The 19,237-nt window shown below is 41.3% G+C and overlaps 1 protein-coding gene across 3 annotated transcripts in view; it reads right to left on the bottom strand.

Annotated features, from left to right (window-relative positions):
* PRKAR2B (protein kinase cAMP-dependent type II regulatory subunit beta) overlaps nt 1–8,216 on the bottom strand; it is an 88,517-nt gene extending 80,301 nt beyond the window's left edge. Inside the window, exon 1 of one of the 3 annotated variants that reach the window (XM_045510510.2) lies at nt 7,681–8,216. In XM_045510510.2, coding sequence (XP_045366466.2) covers nt 7,681–7,987 — 307 coding nt within the window. In that variant the 5' untranslated portion in view covers nt 7,988–8,216. The remainder of the gene's footprint in view (nt 1–7,680) is intronic. The other 2 variants (XM_045510509.2, XM_010946708.3) reach the window with 2 other exon arrangements.
* Nucleotides 8,217–19,237: the final 11,021 nt, after the last annotated feature.

The raw sequence follows: 19,237 nt of genomic DNA, 5'->3' as shown, positions 1-19,237 counted from the left end.
GTGGTAGAGCGCATGCTTAGCACGCACAAGGTCATGGGTTCCATCCCCAGAACCTCCATTTGAAAAAAAACAAAAAAACAATCCTCTCAATATCACTCCCATGAACTATTTGTCTTGGAACAGCTAATGTAAATTAAACAGTGTCAGTCCCTAGCCGAACGGATACCGGAATGACTGTATACAGTATATCTTCTTGGCTTCACTTTTATGTAGAACATGTGTTTATATTTTGACCTTTTGTCTTCTTTTAAAATACAAAAACATTTTTAAACAGCAGCAACTGGAAAGAATTTTTTTTTTTTAGTTTCCAAACATATTAAGCTACACATGGCAGAGCCTCTTGCCGAAACATTTATAAATGTTACACCAACTGTGTTTATAGTTCTGATTTTTTTTAGATTGTTTTGTTTTCATGTAAGCCGTGACCTGAAAATTTTAGCTCGAACTCTTTCCACAAAATAATTACATAATGGAACAGCCTGAGTCATTTTGAATTTCCGAAACACAAAACACGCTCCATTAAAATAAAGACAATGATCAGCATCACAGTGAGGTTTTTATATGGCGTTCTGCGACAATCCCGACCACAACTAAACAGGATGGGTAAGACTGAGAGGACAGTAACACCCGGAACAAGAACATGACAGTAACTCATCCAACTCCGAAAATCGCTGCACCCTTTATTTCTTTCCCAATGTCTCTTCTCAAGCAACTGATACAAAAATAAAATCCAATATTAGATTTCACTGCAATGGAAAAAAAAAGCAGAGAGAAAAAAAATTGGTAATTGTGAAAGCAAAAATACAGAAGCCTAGCCCTTTAAACCTTATCTCTCACCTTAACAGAAGAAAGGATTCGTAATATATAAGTTCATATAAATAGCACACAAAATGTAAGTGACAGTTCTATGAACAAAAAGACCAAAACTGACTAAATTTGGGTAAGGACCACCTCTGGCTCTCAGCTGCTCCATCAGTTCAATGAAGTAGATTACATTTACCATCTGTGAGACAGTCTCTAACAAAAGGATTGTTTCTTGAGAAGTCAATACATAGTAAACTTAAGAGATTCTTTCTTTCTTCTTAAAAAAAGGGAAGGCACTGGCTCTCAAGAAACATTTCTGCAGTGAGTGAAAGCATAGCACCCTTGCTCCCAGCTTGCACACCTGCCTTCTCCTAACAGGCCAGCCATCCCTGGTCTCAGACCTTTTCCTCTGTGACTCTAGGTGCTACTAAGACAGACCCCCAAGGTCAGTCACTGAATCACCTTCACTGAATCCCTCACCCCCAAATATTCCATCAATCCCAACCTCCACCATTGGCCTTCTCTGTTGCTTCTAGTCTCATTAAATGACTTTTTCAATGAGTCACAAACTCCTCCTTGACAAATTCAAAGGTCTCTTGTTACTATTGACACAGTTGAAAAAAAAATGCGTTTTCTATTCTGGCAAAGCAAAGAACCAAATCTTGAAGCTCGAAATTTACTAGAATCCATGGAATGAGATTTGCAACAATAACTAACCGTTAAATTTTTACTCTGTCCTATCCAGACACAGTACATCACTTTATGGGTGACCTCAAATGGAAAGCTTACAGGACATAATGGTCTTACATTAAATAACAGCTCAACAGTTTGATTTTTGGGATAGGTAAACATGAAAGTATTCAATGCTTCAATCTTTGTTTAGGTGCTTTCCGTCTTTGCCATCTCTTCAGAAAAGGTATAAGTTACTCCAAGAACCGTTCACAAATTCCAGATGATTTTGCTCTCTTCCCAGCCCTCCATCCCTCCCTCTTCCCAAAGTCTAAAGTAATAGCTGGATAAGAGTTTGAGAAAGGACACACTTTCAAAGCCCTCTGATTTCGCAATTTCAATCCCTAAAGCAATCCATTTAATGCTACTATTAAAATGAATAATGTTCTTAACTGTTCCACTTTGAAAATCACAATTACTATCTATAGCTCAAAATATTTTCTAAAATCTTCTTCAATGTTATTGTTTTATGCTTATAACTAAAATAATGGCTTCAATATTTTAGCCATTGTCATGAATGATGTAATCCATTTCAGGAGGATTTAAGACTACTATATAAATTTCAAATAGCCAAAAACCATAAAGTCTCATTAGTTACAAGATCCTGGAGCACTTAGCTACAAAGCATGAGTTGAAGGGATGTGGGTTTTATTACTATGCAACATAACTTCACATTAAACCCTAAGTGGAACTGCAGAGTAAGCTCATTTCCTACTTCATCTCTCTAAAAAGTGCAAACGTTAGATTCATTTCCACCAAGCACAATGCCATTGCTATCCTGAAAGAAAAGTTTACACTTCTGTTAAGACTTTATGTTAATGGATCGTGTATTTCACACATGCTCAGTGCTTGCAGTGTGCGCTGCGTGAGGGGCCGTACAAATATTACTCCATTTATCCTTTATAACATATCAACCTCCCTCACACACTGCTTCATACATAAGAGAAAATAAATGTCTGAATTTAAAGTTAATCCCAAAAAGCTGTCATGAACACTTTTCAAACCAATTAAATACATTTAAGAGACTGATCATTTATTAAAAATATATTTTAACATTCAGTCCGCTGTGTAAGAGAACTACCACTGCTGAAATATATTTCTTCCTTTAGTCCCATGATGACAGCTACATGAAGGAGGAGGCAAGAGCTAAGGACTGGCTGCTTCGATCATAATAATCTCTAGTAGCCAACAAGAGAGCAAGTTCTTAAACAAGGGCCCAGAGAAGTGAGCTTAAAAAATGGACCAGAGCAATGTTTCTTGAAAGCTGTGACTACTCTCTACAGTTTCCTGCTGTCAGTCAGGCCACGAGCTCAAGAAAGAAACATATTTTTTCACTCCCAGGACGAACACAGTTAAGAACGTTCTCGTGGCAGATTCCTGGGAAGTCAATCTGTCTACTGTCCTTAGTACTCTGCCATCTCATTTTAGGAATAAATGAACATACACCATTTCAGACAGATGAATTTCTGACTTTTATTCTTCAAGTTACAATAAATTAGTTCTAATTCTGTATCTAACAGAGATGAAGAATATTTGCTCATAATCCTCTAAGAAAACTTCTTCAGTTTTCAGAACCTGAATTCAGAATAATGAGGGGGAGGGTATAGCTCAGTTGCAGAGCACGTGCTTAGCAGGCAGGAGGCCCTGGGTTCAATCCCTAGGACCTCCATTAAAAATAAATAAAATAAATAAATAAACCTAATGACCTCCCCCCAAACAAACAAACAAACAAAACAGAATAATGAATATTATTCTCTACTCTCCTTCAACTATTTCCTCTCATGATAAATACCTTTGTTCTCTTAATCTCCCACAATAAGCTCCAACTTGCCAATATTTTGCCTGATTTTCAGGATCTCTGGTAAACTCTCCATTCCCTTTAAATTGTAAAAAAGCAAAGGTAGATAAAGTTCTCCAACAAAGATATGACATAAGTCAGAGTTAAGAGGATTAAGTCACAGATTTTACATGCTACGTTTCTATTTATACACCTTTGCCATGCTTGCTTATAAGCTATTGTTCTGTATTTCTGCCTTGGGTATCCACTTTGAACTCTAAATCATTTCCTTCCAAAATACAGACTATTAGATCTTCCATATTTTATATTAGTTTATTTTTCTTCCAGGTCGATTGCTCTTCGTGTGCCCATATGTAACTTATTTTGTTTCTATTTGTCCATTTATCAGGGTAATTTAAAATTTTCTTTACTTCACTTTATAATTTCAGCCCTTTCACTGAAGAAATAATTGAGTAACACTAGACTGCACAATGATGCCTGTATAAAACCATTAATTACCATAGATTCCACTCCAAACTGGTACTGATTCCACTCTCTGGCCTACTGTAAACCCTCCTAATAAATTCCAAGCCTGGGGACAATGCCCTTGCAGAAGTGACATGTCAAGTTTCAGTCGCTTCGTGAAGGATGGGGAAGCGGGAGACAGAGTTTCCATTACAGCTTCTTTCAAGACTCTAAGAGTGTCCAAAAAGGGGGTAATCTCCACATGCCATTATCATTCTTTCACCTAAAGGTTGCCCTTAACCAGAGTTGACAGCAAACTGAAAGTGAACATTAGAAGTGTAAAATTAGAAGAGAACAGGAGGGGGATGGGAAAACTATTAGCAAAGGAAGGGATCCTTTGGAAAGGCAAAAGAAAAGCAATGACCCTCTTCACCCATCTGACTGTTTGGTCCAGGACCATCAATAGCCATATTACCATACCGTGGCTTGCTTGATTCAACCACCATACTAGGAGTTCAAGGTCATATGCTTGACCCCTATGTAGGTCAACGGGCACCAGTTTCACGGTCAAAAACTCATCTTTTTGTCCAACCTCTCACAAATAGCACTGCTCATCCTGAAGACATTCATGACAGTGCTTATGAATCAACCAATGCAAATTCATTACCATTACTGGAAAAATAACCAGGGAAAACTGACCTGTGAGTCAGCCCATAGTATGAATTCCATTTAGGAAGGACTCCCTGATGGTCTTGGACCAGACAGATGTGTGTAGGAAACCAAACTCTGCTACTTACTAGTCTTTGCGTGACTTTGGAGAAGTTAATATTTCAGAGCCTTAAAGACAAAACACACTGAGGGTCTCAAGTAGAGCTCGACATAAAAAGGACACTCAAGTGATGCCAGCCCCACCCCCTTCTGGAGACAAAACCTGACTTAAGAGCATTGGGATGGAGCCAGGCCCACTGGTATTCCAATCCCTGCAGCATCCAAGCTGCAAAACACTGGGCAAGTGACAATCTCGTCTTTCTTATAAAGGTCGGATAATTAAAGCTTTTAGATAGTGCCTAGAACATAATGAATGTCAACAAATAAGTGACAATGATACTGTAATCAATACTACCTGCTGATCAATATTTCTCCAAGTATGGTCAGGGAACTGTGGATATCAGAATGCCCAGGATGTCTGTACAAAAAAAAATCCCACGTCCCACCCCAATCTATTTGGAAAACAAAACAAAACAAACAAACAAAAAAACCTCGCTGAGAATGGTACCAGGGAATATTCATTTCCAAATCAAAGTTTCTTGAGATGTATATGATACCTTAAGAACCACTGACTCAGCTAGTCTTATGCCATGATTCAGTAAATTAAGACTTGTCTTCTTCTAGTACTTACTCTGTACTATGCCAGGAAATTTACCCAGTATCTGGTGGGGATTTATTGTTTGGCGTGGGGGACTTTTTTGGACCTAGGCCTTAAATTGATAGGCTCACTCCTGTTGTTGTTTTTTCCCAAATGACATTATTTTGACTTTTTTCCCCCTCTGATCAAGGGTCAGCAAACTATGGCCTTGGTCTGAGGCCAGTTTTGTACAAGCCTAGCCTCCAGAGGGGATGTATGTTTCAAAGGCTGTTCTTAAATATTGTTTAAAAAAGAAAAGAATATGCGATGGAGACCATATGTTGCTCACAAAGCCTAAAATATTTACTTTCTGGCTCTTGACCAAAAAAGTGTGCCAAACCCTTGGTAGCCTATAATTGTTTTTAAACGGGGGGGGGGGGGGGGGGGTGTGTCCTCAGCATAATTAGCTACAATTAACTTAAAAGAAAATACTAAGACAGAACTGATTAGAACAGAAAATATTCTAATAGGTGTTTTCTGCTGCATGCAGAAAATGAAATAGTATTGCCAAAGTTTCTGTTTTATATATATATATGCATGTGTCTGCACTGGATAATGATCAAATTGCATTTGGTTGCAGTCAAAAAAGTCTATGAGGGTAGGGCTGGGGAATACATAGAGAAACTGGTTAACAAGTATTTACTAAAACTCATGCTGAGTAATTTTTACAACAAAGGTGCTTCGGAGAATATAAAACCAAATAAAACGTTCCCTGCCGTTTGGAAGTTAATGATTTATTTCTTCACTGCAAAAGGGAAATCATATCTGTTCTATGTACAATACACATGTTCAAAGGAAAAAAACTGAATCATCAATGCAAAGTACTTCAAAAGCATTATACAGACAAAATATTTTCGTTATACTAACAATATACTGTATTGAATGAATACAGGTTCTTTACCAAGTCCGTTAGTTCTTAGTTTCCCCCAAGCTGGAAAACTAGTCCTTTTTTTCCTTTGTGTGTGTTCCTATGTATGTTAATGTACTTGTGTGTGTATGTGTGTCTCGGAGCATAAAAGAAGTATTAGATGTCTCTGCCCTTTCTATGTCATTCATTATTGGCTTCTCCTGCCCATCTGTTTAAAAATGTAGTCTTTTATCTTTTTCTCATTTGTCGTAAGAAAAGCACTTAATTAAATTCTTGTCCAAAACAAACAATTAAGTCCAGGATCACCCTACCCACAGAAACACTATGAAGTCCAAAATTAAAAAATTTTAAGTAACAATCTTCCCTTTTATCTCCAGAGAGCACACATTTCCAGGGCTTTTTATAATTGTTTTTGACAAGCGAAAAATACATTAATTTTATAACACATTTCAACAATTTTGCAAAGAAAAGAAACACCTTCCTAGGAACTTATACAAGGAAATGACACTTAAGAATGTTTTCATTATCTGAGATGCACCGCAGACACACAAACCACAAGTAGTAAAAATAAATAAAAGCTGGTGCAACGCCGAATGCATGTTTGCTTTACACCACAAAGAGAAAGCACTTGCACGTTTGCACACCCAGATATTTTAGCTTGGGATGCCATAAAGATGGGATTTAGGCATGTTGTGTAAATACAGGAGGCTTTAAATGTGTGTGTTTGTGTGTGTCAGGGAAAGAGGGTTGTAAACAGAAGGGGTGGGACCTGCCAGGAGCAGCTATTGGAGAAAATCCCTTTTTCTTTCCCATTCATTCTTTCTAGCTTCAATGTCTGGCACAATCCTTACAATTACTCACTGGCTTTTCATTCTAAAGACAACCAACAAGCTTTCAGAACTTCCTACAGTGTTTTTCACACACTTTTTTTTAAGGCACCAAATCATTCAATATTTATTTTAAATTAAAAGCAAACCATTAGCCCGATGCCTCATTCCAAAGACCCCATGGGTTGCAGGCGAAACAGGATCCTTTGTTGTGGGTCCAAAAATAATACAACGAGGTATTATTGGTAAATTGGAAAATAATAGATTACCCTGTCTCCAAGAACGCCAAAGCCATCACCATCAATCTTGCTCTGCCCCATGAGTCCAATTTCACGCTCCTTTCAGTGAATTTGCCGTCCTAACAACAGTAAGGCCAATCCGATTGAACACCCCTCGTTTTTTCGCTTTGGACACTCCATTAATAAACAGAAGGGCTGAAAGAGGATGCCAAGTGGGCCAGCTTCCTCTCTGTACAATGATACCCGTCAAGGGAAATTTCTCCAACCCCAGTGAAAGTTGCTTCACAGATGCCCACCCCAAACTGGCTGGCCTCTGCCTCCGAGCTCAGGGCGAGAGGGGCGGGTGGGCAGAGAACCATAATCTTTCGGCTCCCCACCTCCACAGGAGGGAACGAGGGGGAGGGCACGACGAGAGCGCGGAGTAGGAAGGTGGGCGAGTGGGAGACAGAAATGGATGCTGAGGGGGTGGGCGAAGTGGGAAGGTGGGGAACGTGGAGAGAGGCGGGTGAGCAGAGAAGCGGGATGAAAGAGTAGCGGCGAGGGCGCGCGGGGGGTCGGGTCCTCACCGTTGAATGCCCCGGGGTCCGCGGCCTCCTCTTCCTCCTCCTCCCCGTTCTCCGATTCGGCGTGCACGGGCTCCTCGGCGAAGTTAACCCCCTTGCTGGGGGTGCCGCCCCCGCCGGCGGCGCCCGCTTCCCCCCAGGTCCTGCCCTCATGGCCGAAGCGCGCGGCGCCTCTGCGCTCGTTCTCCTCCTGCAGGCGCGTGAAGTGCTGCAGGGCGAACTCCAGCAGGTCCGCGGGCTGGTGCCTCAGCACCTCCACCGTGAAGCCCTGCAGCAGCTCCGTCAGTCCCGCGGGGATCTCGATGCTCATCCTGCCTTCCCGGCGGCGGGCGCCTGGGCGCCGCCCTCGCCCCCTCCACGGAACAGCCTCGGGCCCCGCGGCCGCCGAGGGAGAGCGGACGGCGCTGGCGGCGCTACCGGCGGCGAGCGCGGCGCACTGGGCCCCGGCGGCCCGGCTGGCCCGGCCCGCGGCTCCCGGCGCGCGGCTGCTCCGTGCGGCGGCGGCGGCTGAGCGAGCGCGGCCTCGGGAGGGCTGGCAGCATCTCCGGCTCCTCCCGCTCCCGCCGCGGCTGCTCCTCTCCCCCCACCAGGACCGCCCCGCCCCCGCCCCGCCGCGGCGCGCGGGAGGGGGCTCCGGAGCGCCCCACGTGATCCGCGGAAACCATGGCAACCGCTGCCGGCGGGCGCCGCGCACCCGCCGCTTGGACAGCTGCCGGGCTGAAGACGCTGGTGGGCGCCTGCGGGCTGGCGGGACGCGTGGCTGCGGGGCGCGGCCGGGGCGGGGCACCCCACTTGGCACTAGTCGGGTCACCCCCTGGCCCAGGCACGCCTCGCTGTCCACCTGTCCGCATGTCCCGGAGCGGGCGGGCCGCTGGGCCGAATTCCCACGCTTCATTCACCGCAGGGAGCCCACGCAGAGGGGGTGCCACTCGATTAGCCCTGAAACTTCAGCCTCCACCTCGGTAGCGTCATCTTATTTTCCTCCAAGAATATATATAGTTGTACTGATAAGTGTGGACGATGTCTTGTCTTTTGTTTCAAGTCATACAGTGATACTGGTTCTCTTTTGGACAAAGAAGTCATGCCCCATCTTTGTGACACCTTACTTTTTCTTTCGCCACATTTTATCCAGCCTTTTCTCCATCCATCCTGTTCCATTGTTTGCTTTACTGATGCTATCCCAGTGTCCACGCTGTGTAATTACTACGTGTTAAGACAGGTGCACCATTGATTGTGAGGCCCTTATGAAAGTTAGTGTGTGCCCTTCAAACAGGATAGTGCAGCAATTTGAATAAAATGTCATTGTCAGGACGAGTGGCCTTCAAGCAAAAAAATATAAAATAAAAAACTTTGCCTGATTAAACTGTTATTATTTTAAAACTTTCTCTTACGCTTTGAGTGGTTTTGATTATATCTCCAAAAATAGGAATTCGTACTTCAATATAAAGAGAAATAGATTTCGAGATGTGTCCTTTTAAAGAAGTCCTTGACTTTGAAAGGAGGCCTATTCTGCAAATGTTTAAGGTTTGAATTAAAAAATTGTCTTTTGCCAATTAAATGCTATTTTAAAGCACCTACTTCATTTTTTACAATGACTATCATATCATTGTAAATAAAATATTTCAAGAGCAAGATCACTTAGTTATTCTGATTTATCTTTCTATCCACAAAAAAGAGTAAATACATGGCTCTGAAAATTCAAAAGACTAGAAATCAAGATGTAACAAACTAGTCCCTTTTATAAAAATACATTTTGATATTAACCCTGTTTATAATACAACTTGTACTCACTCCATGACTGAATGTTTTCTCTATGTCCATTTCTTAACCTCAAAATAAAATGTTGTTTGTAAATACAGTAAGGTACTTCTAACGGTAAGTGTCAACCATTTTAAGAAATGAGCTTTTATAAAATATCATGATCCTCGCTGCACGGCCCACAATATTAGTCAAGTTTTAACTATTATATAAACCACATAAGCATTATGGAGACCATATAAGCATTATTATCTACTGATGCAGTAATTTAAGACAAGTATGCATTATCTGTCTTCATTTATGATGATGTTTTTATTAAGATTAACAAGAAAATGCAAAATGTGGTAGCTTAAACCAGATCGAAGTTTATTTCTCTGTAATGTAAACAAGCAGTTCAGGGCTGGTATGGTGTTTCCATGAGCATCAGGCACCCAGCCTCCTTCTAGCTCCTTGCTCTGTAATCCTCAGTTTGTTGTCCAAATTGCTGCTCTTCGTCCAGTCTACTCATCCATATTTTACCCAAGAGGAAAGTGCAAAAGAGAAGGGGACCTCCACCACCACCACACACACATCCCTCCTCTAAGGACACTTCCAGGAAATTACACACACCAATTCCTCTTGTATCCTCTTGGCCAGAACTTAGTCAGTGGCCACACCTATGATGTGACATTTTCCAAAGGTAGCTGCAAAACTCTCTCCTGTCCCATGTGCTTTCAACAGTCTGACCTTGCCACCTCCCCTCCTCCCGCCAAGAGTTGAAGCCTTAATTCCCCTCATCTTGCATCTGAGTGGGCTCATGAGACTGCTTTGAAAGAAGTCACGCCAGCATGACAGAAGCGACTAGCCCTGTGAGGCCCCATCCAAAATCTTTGTGCACAATAAAGAGGTTGTTGTAAGCCTCTAGGTTTTCAGGTAATTTGTTACACAGCAACAATAACTAAAATGCCTGGCTCTACAGAAAGCTTGGAAATGTAAGCTTTATTTAGAGCAGTCGTGTGCCAAGCAAACATTTGGAGATTAAGGAAAACCAATTCTGGGCACAATAATCAGTGTCTGCCACGATGTTTAACACCATTTCCCCCAAGAGTGACAGAAGAAAAAAAGCACTACTTTCCCAAACATTAACGAGAGCTATATTTCATAGGAGCAGGCTACATTTTTGTGTTTCAAAATGCCATGCTTCCTTTCTGTAGGTTTACCGTACGATGGCTCTGTCATCACCCACAATGTCAGGGTCATGTGGCTGTCATTTCTTTAGGGGTATAGAGGTGAGTCAAGCATGAAAAGGCATAATTGGATTAGATGACCTATATGGTCCTTCCCATCCTGGGATATTCCACAGCAGTATCACATTAAAAGAAGACCTTTTAGATTTTAAACATCTTTGCAAACAGCTCTCTGATAACAGTTTTTATTTGCGTCAGTTCTTAAATCAATAACCATGACCTGAAAAAGTAAAGCCTGATTCTGATATTCCTGTGTTAATATTGTTCTCAGAACAAATTCTCAAATCATAGTCTGGCTTTTATTCACTCCCCCATAACTGTTGTGGTATTATTGTATGATTTCCCTTGCTTTCATTTTCAGAATGTTTCCTTTTGAACCTTGGAGTACAGTGACAATGACTTATGGAGACTATATCTTCAAATTCTTCCAAAGAACATCACTGATATTGACTCTTCGGTTGCTGATTTACAAAGCAATTTGCACTAGTTTCTCTGAGAATCAGAAGCAATTGCAAAAGAACTCCAAGAGTGCAGCATTGGAATGAAAGAGGAGTGCTACCAAATTTGTTTTCACACATGGGAAATTAAACAGATATTGGACAGAGACATCAGAGTGTTTATATGCAGCTGCTCAGACAGGACAGCAGCAAGGATGAGCCCATAGTTTGGGCAGCTTTACAACAGATAATAATCACTAGGACCAATCGATCCTACAGCACTTCTTATCCATAGTTAATCTGTTAACTATTGATTATGTAATACAGCAACGATCAAGCCTCTTTGGTGCAAGAAATATATATCCAATCAAGGGGGGAAAAAATTGGCAAACTGAGAGAACACAGTATGTGCTTGCAGAGAGTTCGCTGTGGCCATCACTCTCAGCCTCATATACCTTTAACAGTTCAGCACTCTAGGTTTTCAGGTAATTTGTAATTTCAGGTAACTGCAGGGTTTGGAGTCTCTAGTTTGTATTCTCAGAGAGAATCCAGTTCATTGGTCTTGACCATCTGGATGGTGGACTGGCTGGCCTCGAGCGAGAGATTGTCTCCTGGTTCAGTCAGTGTGGCCAGTGGGATACGGGATTCAAAAGTGGGAAGGTGGTGTAAAAAGAAGACAGGGCCTGTCTCTTCAGCAGAGAGGAAAGTCCTAAACATGGGTGCCGTTGGGGATACAGGCACCTCACACTCATCTGTGGGAAGATAGTCACCTCGTAGCCTGAAAATCTTGTAAACATTAGGACTGAGACTAAATAAAATGTTTAATCTCTAGATGCCGCTTTGCTAAGGGCTTCCTCTAGAAGACCAATGGTTCTCAAACTTTAGGGAGCGCCAGAAGCACTTGCAGGACTTGCTAAATACAGTTGCTGGCCCCACCTCCAGATTTTCAGAATCTAGTCTGAGGTGGCCTGAAAATTTGCATTTCTCTCAAACTCTCAAGTGATGCTTATGCTGCAGGTCTAGGGACCACACTTAGAGATCACCTACACTAGATTCCCCAGGGAAGAGTTTATATGCATAGTCTATGCATACTGAGGAAATAACTATTAGAAGTAACTTTTTTGTTTAACATCAAAGCCTAAGTTTTTCTTTGGCTAAATGAGGACTATAAGCAGCTTCATTATTCTGTTCTCCTTTAAGGGATCTTGCAAATTTAAAGAGATTCTCAAAAGCAACAGAGAATGTGTCCTTAAATGCTACATTTCATAAACAGAACGTGAGCTTCCTATTAAGGACTACATTGAACTCACAAGTTTATTTCTTGAAACTCCACTAAAATAATTGCTAAAAGAATGGGGGAAATTAAACAAATCTATAAACGCATAAGGACAAAAGAACATGAGAACCATCATAAAAATTTAAAATAATAATTAAAAATGTTGAATTATTCAGCTTTTAAAAAGAGGGAAATTCTGACACATGCTGGAACCTGGATGAACCTTGAGGACTTCATGCTCAGTGAAATCAGCCAGTCACGGAAGACAGACACTGTGATTCCACTTACACGAGGTGTCTAGAGTAGTCAGAATTCATAGAAACAGAAAGTAGAATGGTGGATGCCAGGAGCCAAGGGGAGGGGCAAATGAGAAGTTGTTGTTTAATTGGTAAAAGGGTTTCAGTTTTGCAAGATGAAAAAATTCTGGGGTTGGTTGCACAACAATACAAATATACTTAACACTTCTGAACAACAGACTTAAAAATGGTTAAGATGGTAAACTTCATTATGTGTATTTTACCAATTTTTTTAAATTAAAAGAAAAAAAACTAGAGAAGAGACAAGAACAGATGAGAGTTGTCTACTAGAATTTTGGAGCTAAGCAAACCAGAGAAAGCTGGAACGTCAGCTTGGGTGAGGGGTGAGTAGGAGGAAGCCAGCAAGAGGCGCGATCACTACTGTATCACAGGAATCAGAAGCACAAAATCTGAAGGCCCTGGGTGCCTCTGGAAGGGAGAAGGAGCGAGGATTAGTGGAATGTTTGTAATGGGCATTGACAACACTGTCCACCCTCTGGCCCCTCCTCCATCCGACACAGGTGAGCAACTGCTCTCCTTCACTCTCAGCAGGAGATGGAGGAGCTGACTTTCTACTGAGGTCGGCAGAGTTGATTGTGGGGATAAGGGCCCGTGCTGAAAAGGGGATTGATTCTGATTTGGTGAACTACTTCTCAGTGGCCTCCTTCCCCTACTGGACTCTCCAAATTCTAAGCACCAGATTTACACCCTCCCAGGCAGGAAATCAGAAGGTCCCTTTTTAGGGACCCAAGTGGCAAGACCTACAGAGGCTGACATTTGACGTTCCCTCAGTGGAAAACTCAGCTGTCTTTTTACCCCATTTTTGAAGTTCACCAGTCAAAAGCCACCCCCACTCCTACATGCCTCACAAACCTGAATTTGGGTAGGAATTACTGGATTTTCAGGGGAGACTTTTAGTATGAGAAACTGGGACCAAAATAAATGAACTAAAAAAATAAACTCAGAGAAGTGAAGACTGAAGTGAATAGAAGAAAAATTTAAAAGCACTTTAATATCTTCTGACATACAATAATAAAAAATAATTAACATTTATTTATCAGATACTGTTCTAAGCACTGTATCTGTTAACTCATTTAATATTCAGAAGGACCCTATGAGGTGTAAGTACTATTACACTACAGATGAAAAAACCAAGGCACAGAGAGGTTAAGAAACTTGCCCAAGATCACACAGCTCACAAATGGTACTGGGATGGGACCCCAGGCAGTCTGGCTCTTTAGCCATTATTCTGTATTTGAAAAGAGTAACAAAGAACTGTTAGAAATTAAGACAATGATAGTAAAAATATAATCTATAAAAGTGTTCAAGATAAAGTTGAGGACATTATCAGAAAATAGAACAAAAGGGGAAAAAATCTAGAAAATGGCAGAGAAAAAATAAGAAAGAGGATTGATCCAGGAAACTCAATATCCAAATAATTGGAATTCAAGAAAGAAAACAATGAGAAATGGATAAAATTGTTAAAGAAATTGTACAGGAATTTTTTCAAGAGATGAAGGATAATAATTTTAGACTTGAGAGGACCAATGGACAGGCCCCTGGGACAATACATGACAACAGCCTCACCAAGCCTATAATACTGAAGTTTCAGAACACTCATATAAACAGAAGAGTATAAAAGCAAAGAAAACCATCAGATTACTTAGCAGCAGCGCTGGAAGCTAGAAAACAATGGCTTGACATCTTCAAAATGATGAGGGAAAATTATTTCCAACCCAGAATTTTGTATCCAGCAAAATAAAGGGAGAATAAAATATTCTCAGACATGTAGTCTTAGGTAATACAAACTGCCATTACCCTTTCTCAAGAATTTGAATAAGTTTTATCAAAGAAAGAAACTGAGAAATAGGAATACATAGAATACAATAAGCAGAGGGAGCGGATATATGCTCCCACTGCCACATGAACCAGCCTCCCTGCACCAGTACTCAACATTCTCTACCTTCTGCCTGTCAACTTGAACATCCATGCTCTACCTGTGCTCCATCCTGTTCCCTTTGACCAACTCAAGGAAATTGCTCCTGCGGTTGTCCCCTCTCTCCTATGTTATCACTGTTCCCATTTCAACTGAACCACTTGGTAGCAAACAGATTCTAGGAGACCTCTGCCTCTTACCCTCTGGCATTCAGGTCCTTTAGAATCCCCTCCCCTGAGTGTGAGTTATACCTGTTATTTCCTTCAAGCCAACAGAATGTGGCAAAGGTGAAGGGATTTTGCAGATGGACTAAAATCCTAAAGCAGTTGAGTTAATCAAAGGAGTTTATCCGGCACCCGGCTTAATCAACTAAAAAGCCTTTAGGAGGGACTGGGGCCTCCCTCGGGAGAGTCTCCTTGCTGGCTCGGTGAAGTAAGCAGCCAGAATGAGGATGCGTGTGTGACATGCTGTCTTCACTTAATTTTCAGGACACCCCTTCTTCTCAGTTCTCCTTCTTCCTCCTTGGCTCCGTCTTTTTGGTCTCATTTTCGTGGATGTGTCTTATCTCCCTGACCGCTAAATGTTGAAGCACCCTGGATATCTTCTTACTCACTTCCCCGGTGATCAAGTCCAGTGGCTTTCCTTACCATTTATATGTGAATGCTTTTCAGATTTCTACCTCCAGCCCTAACCTCTCTCTGAACCCACCGCTTCTATATCCACTGCCTTGAGATATCTAATAGCACCTCAAACCCCCCATGTCCAACCCTGAACTCACTATTACTAGTTCTGCTCTATCCACAGCACCTAGAACTATGCCTCCAACATAGCGGGCAGCAACATTTACTGAGTAAAAAGAAGGAAGGAAATGGAAGAGAAAGGAAGAAGTGGTCTGGGGGAGGGAGATCATGCAGAAGAAAGGCTAAGGGAATTCTTAGGATGACGGTGAAGCAGGGCTGGAGATGGCCGTTGTTGGGCAGGTCTCGAGATCATCCAGGCCCAGTTGAAGCCGGAAATCAGAGACGTACAGAAGGAAGAAGTCCCCAAGGAGAAAGAAAGACACTGACAAATTATCTGATGTGTCTGATTACATTGAGAAAACTACACCTCTGGCAGAGAGTTCAGGAAATGGATGAATGGTAGTTTAAGAGAAGACTAGACAATTGAATAAAACAGCAAAACCCACTCCTGGGAAAATAGAAGGTTGAACAAGAAAGGAAATAAAATCAAAGACTGTGGCTTAGCCGTGAGCGATATTTTTGTAGTCGTAACAGTGAAAACAATGAGTACTGATTCAACACAGAAGTGTGGTGTTGAATCTGTACATCGAGTGGACAGAAAAAGAGACAAGGGAAGAGTGTGTCTGTGTTGTGGGCACAGTGAGTAAGAACACTGGATCCTGAGGCTCCACAACAGGAAGTCAACAGAAATGTCTCACTGGAGAATTAAGAAATAGTAACATATATTACTTAAAAACATATCATTAAGTAGCAAAAGAAACAGCTTAACTAGAAGTGGTTGCTTCTGGGAGCTGGGAATGATAGACACATATTACTTTTTTAAACTAAAGAGTGTGAATTTTGACACCAAGTTCCAAGTGATAGGAATCCCCACATTTCATACATTTTCCCCCCTCCTGGTTCAGGGGACCACATGGCTGTGATTTTCCAGTCCTTACTTAGTGGGCTAAATAGCTTGTAGGAAATCCCAAGCCTGTATCAAATTCCATGAATTCTAGAAATCTGCTACTCTTGAGACAGGTAGCTACTTTTTACAAGGAAAGACCTTCAAAGTATTTATTCTCTATCCTACTTATTGTTCCACTTAGTTGAATGCTTATGAAACTTCCGTTTGTTTTATAATACCTTGTTCTACTTCAGTTATTTCCCTTCTTTGCTCTTCGTTTTCTCTCTCCAATCTAGTTACTCCATTGTCACTTGCGAAATTCAGGCACCAAGCTTCCCAGGTGTAGAATTCTCTTGCTGATCAGCATCCCTCTGGGATTGATGTTCCATTTTTGCTTTCAGTCCTCTTCTAGCTAATGTTGCTCTATTTGAAGCAGAGTTTACACTTTACCCTGCTTCAGGGTCATAGTATCCTTTATTTGTTGAACTGTATGGCCAAGTAAATTCTGTCTGGTCTTTTTCTTGACAACAGAAACAAATCACACATGTATCAAAGCAGAAGGGGATACTTGGAGGTGTTTAAACTACATTTTATTTACTATTTTAAAGGCAGATCTTCTGTATTTTCCAACTCTCCTTTACTGCCCAAGCTCTAGAATTTATAAAAACACATGTAAGCCAGGCCTACAAGGCAAACATGGAGATAGGTATCTTTTTTTTCTTTTTTAATTGAAATATAGTCAGTTTACAATGTTGTGTCAATTTCTGGTACACAGCATGTTTCAGTCATACATGTATGTATGTACATATATTCCTTTTCATATTCTTTTCCATTATAAGTTACTACAGAATATTGAATATAGTTCCCTGTGCTATACAGTAAAAACTTGTTGTTTGTCTGTTTTATATATAGTAGTTAGTATCTGCACATCTCTTACTCCCAGTTTATCCTTTCCTACCCTCTTCCCCCAATAACCATGTTTGTTTTCTATGTCTGTGAGTCTGTTTCATAAATAAATTCATTTGTGTCCTTTTTTTTTTTTTTTTAGATTACACATATAAGTGATACCATATGGTATTTTTCTTTCTCTTTCTGGCTTACTTCACTTAGAATGATGACCTCTATCTAGGTCCATCCATGTTGCTGCAAATGGCATTATTTTATTCTTTTTTTTTTTTTTATGGCTAACTAGTATCCCATTGTATACATATACCACAGCTTCTTTATCTAGTCATCTGTCAGTGGACATTTAGGTTGTTTCCATGTCTTGGCTATTATAAATAGTGCTGCTATGAACATTGAGGTACATGTGTCTTTTCGAATTAGAGTTCCCTCCAGGCATATGCCCAGTAGTAGGATTGCTGGATGATATGTTAATTCTATTTTTAGTTTTTTGAGGAATCGGCATACTGTTTTCCATAATGGCTGCACCAAACTACATTCCCACCAATGGTGTAGGAGGGTTCCCTTTTCTCCACAGAGATAGATGTCATTTTTGATTGACTCAGGGTCACTCAGATCTTTTTGTGGCTGAATGTTGTTGTTCATCCATGAGTGGTCCTTGATGTTATCCCTCTGCAGATGACTCCAAAATGACTTTGATTTTAGTTCAGACATCTCTCTTAACCACCCAACCCACAGTTTCATTTACCTGCTGGAAAACTCTGCATGACTATGTAGCCAACACCTCTAATTCGATCACCAAACTTGTCAGAAACAAAAATTAAGCTATGCCCCCTCAGAAATGTTCTTCCCCTTCTGTTCTCTGTATCTGTAAATGGCATCACAACACCTCCTAGTCACTGGTTTAGAGTCACCATTGACCTTTGCCTCCCACATCAAAAGGTGGATTAGTTGTTAAATCCTGTTGATTCTGTTTCCATGGTGTCTTGCTGACATTTGTCCTCTCTGCGCCATTCCTAATGTCACTGTCTTAGTATGCACAGGCTGCCATGACAAAATGCCACAGACGGGGTGCTTAAACAACAGAAGTTTGTTTTCTCACAGTTCTGGAGGCTGGAAGTCTGAGATCAGGGTGCCAGCAGGATCAGGTTCTGGTGAAGGCTCTCTTCTTGGTTTGTAGACAATCTCCTTCTCGCTGAATCCTCTCCTGGCCTTTCCTCGGTCAATGTGCTTGGAGAAAGAGAATGATCTCTTCTCTTCCTCTTCTTATAGACCACCAGTCCTTTTGGATTGGGACCCCACTCTCATGACCTCATTTAACCTTAATAACCTCCAAAAAGCCCTGTCTCCAAATACAGTCACACTGAGGGTTAGGGTTTCAACATGTGTATTTTGGGTAACACATTTCAGACCACAGCACTGTACCAGGCTGTGTCTCTATCACTTCTTGCTGGACAGTTGTCTTCTAATTAACCCTCCTGTCTCCAGTCTCTCCCATTGCTTGTTACACGTTGTTTTGAAAACTCTTTTCTAGCTACCTTTCTGTTTATGTCACCTTCTACTAAAAACAAAAAACAAAAAAATTTCCAATGGCTTTTGTTTTCTGGAGAATAAAAGCTAACTTCATTATCATGAAATTCAAGGACTTTGATAATCTGATCCCAACCTAATTTCCCACCTATAGCTCAAAGTCCCCATCATGCCGTTTATACAGCATTCACTCTTCTCCTAAAGTGCCTTTCAGTTTCCTGCCGCCACACCTTCACTTAGTATGTTTGCCCCACCTGGAAACCTTCACACATCCTCCCCAGTCAAAAATCCTACCTCTTGGTCAAATACCACCCCTTGTGAAGACTTCTTTGATCCCCTGGCCAGAAGTAATCACTCCCTATTTCGTGCGTCCTTTTGTACTGGCGTTGTAACTTTTAATCTTATTTGTGGAATTCTGTGGTCTCCCTCTGGAAAATAATCTGCTCTAAGAAGCAGGTCATGGCCTGGCTTGCATAAGCTACAGCAGAATCCTTGTGGGGCCTCACACCTGCAGGCATCCAGTGAGTACTTGTTAATATGAACCATGAATCCATCTAGGGGAATTACAACAT

The sequence above is a fragment of the Camelus bactrianus genome, chromosome 7, assembly GCF_048773025.1.
Source record: "Camelus bactrianus isolate YW-2024 breed Bactrian camel chromosome 7, ASM4877302v1, whole genome shotgun sequence".
Lineage (NCBI taxonomy): Eukaryota > Metazoa > Chordata > Mammalia > Artiodactyla > Camelidae > Camelus > Camelus bactrianus.
Note: the sequence above shows the minus strand (reverse complement) of the source record. Positions and strands in the feature narration are given on the sequence as shown.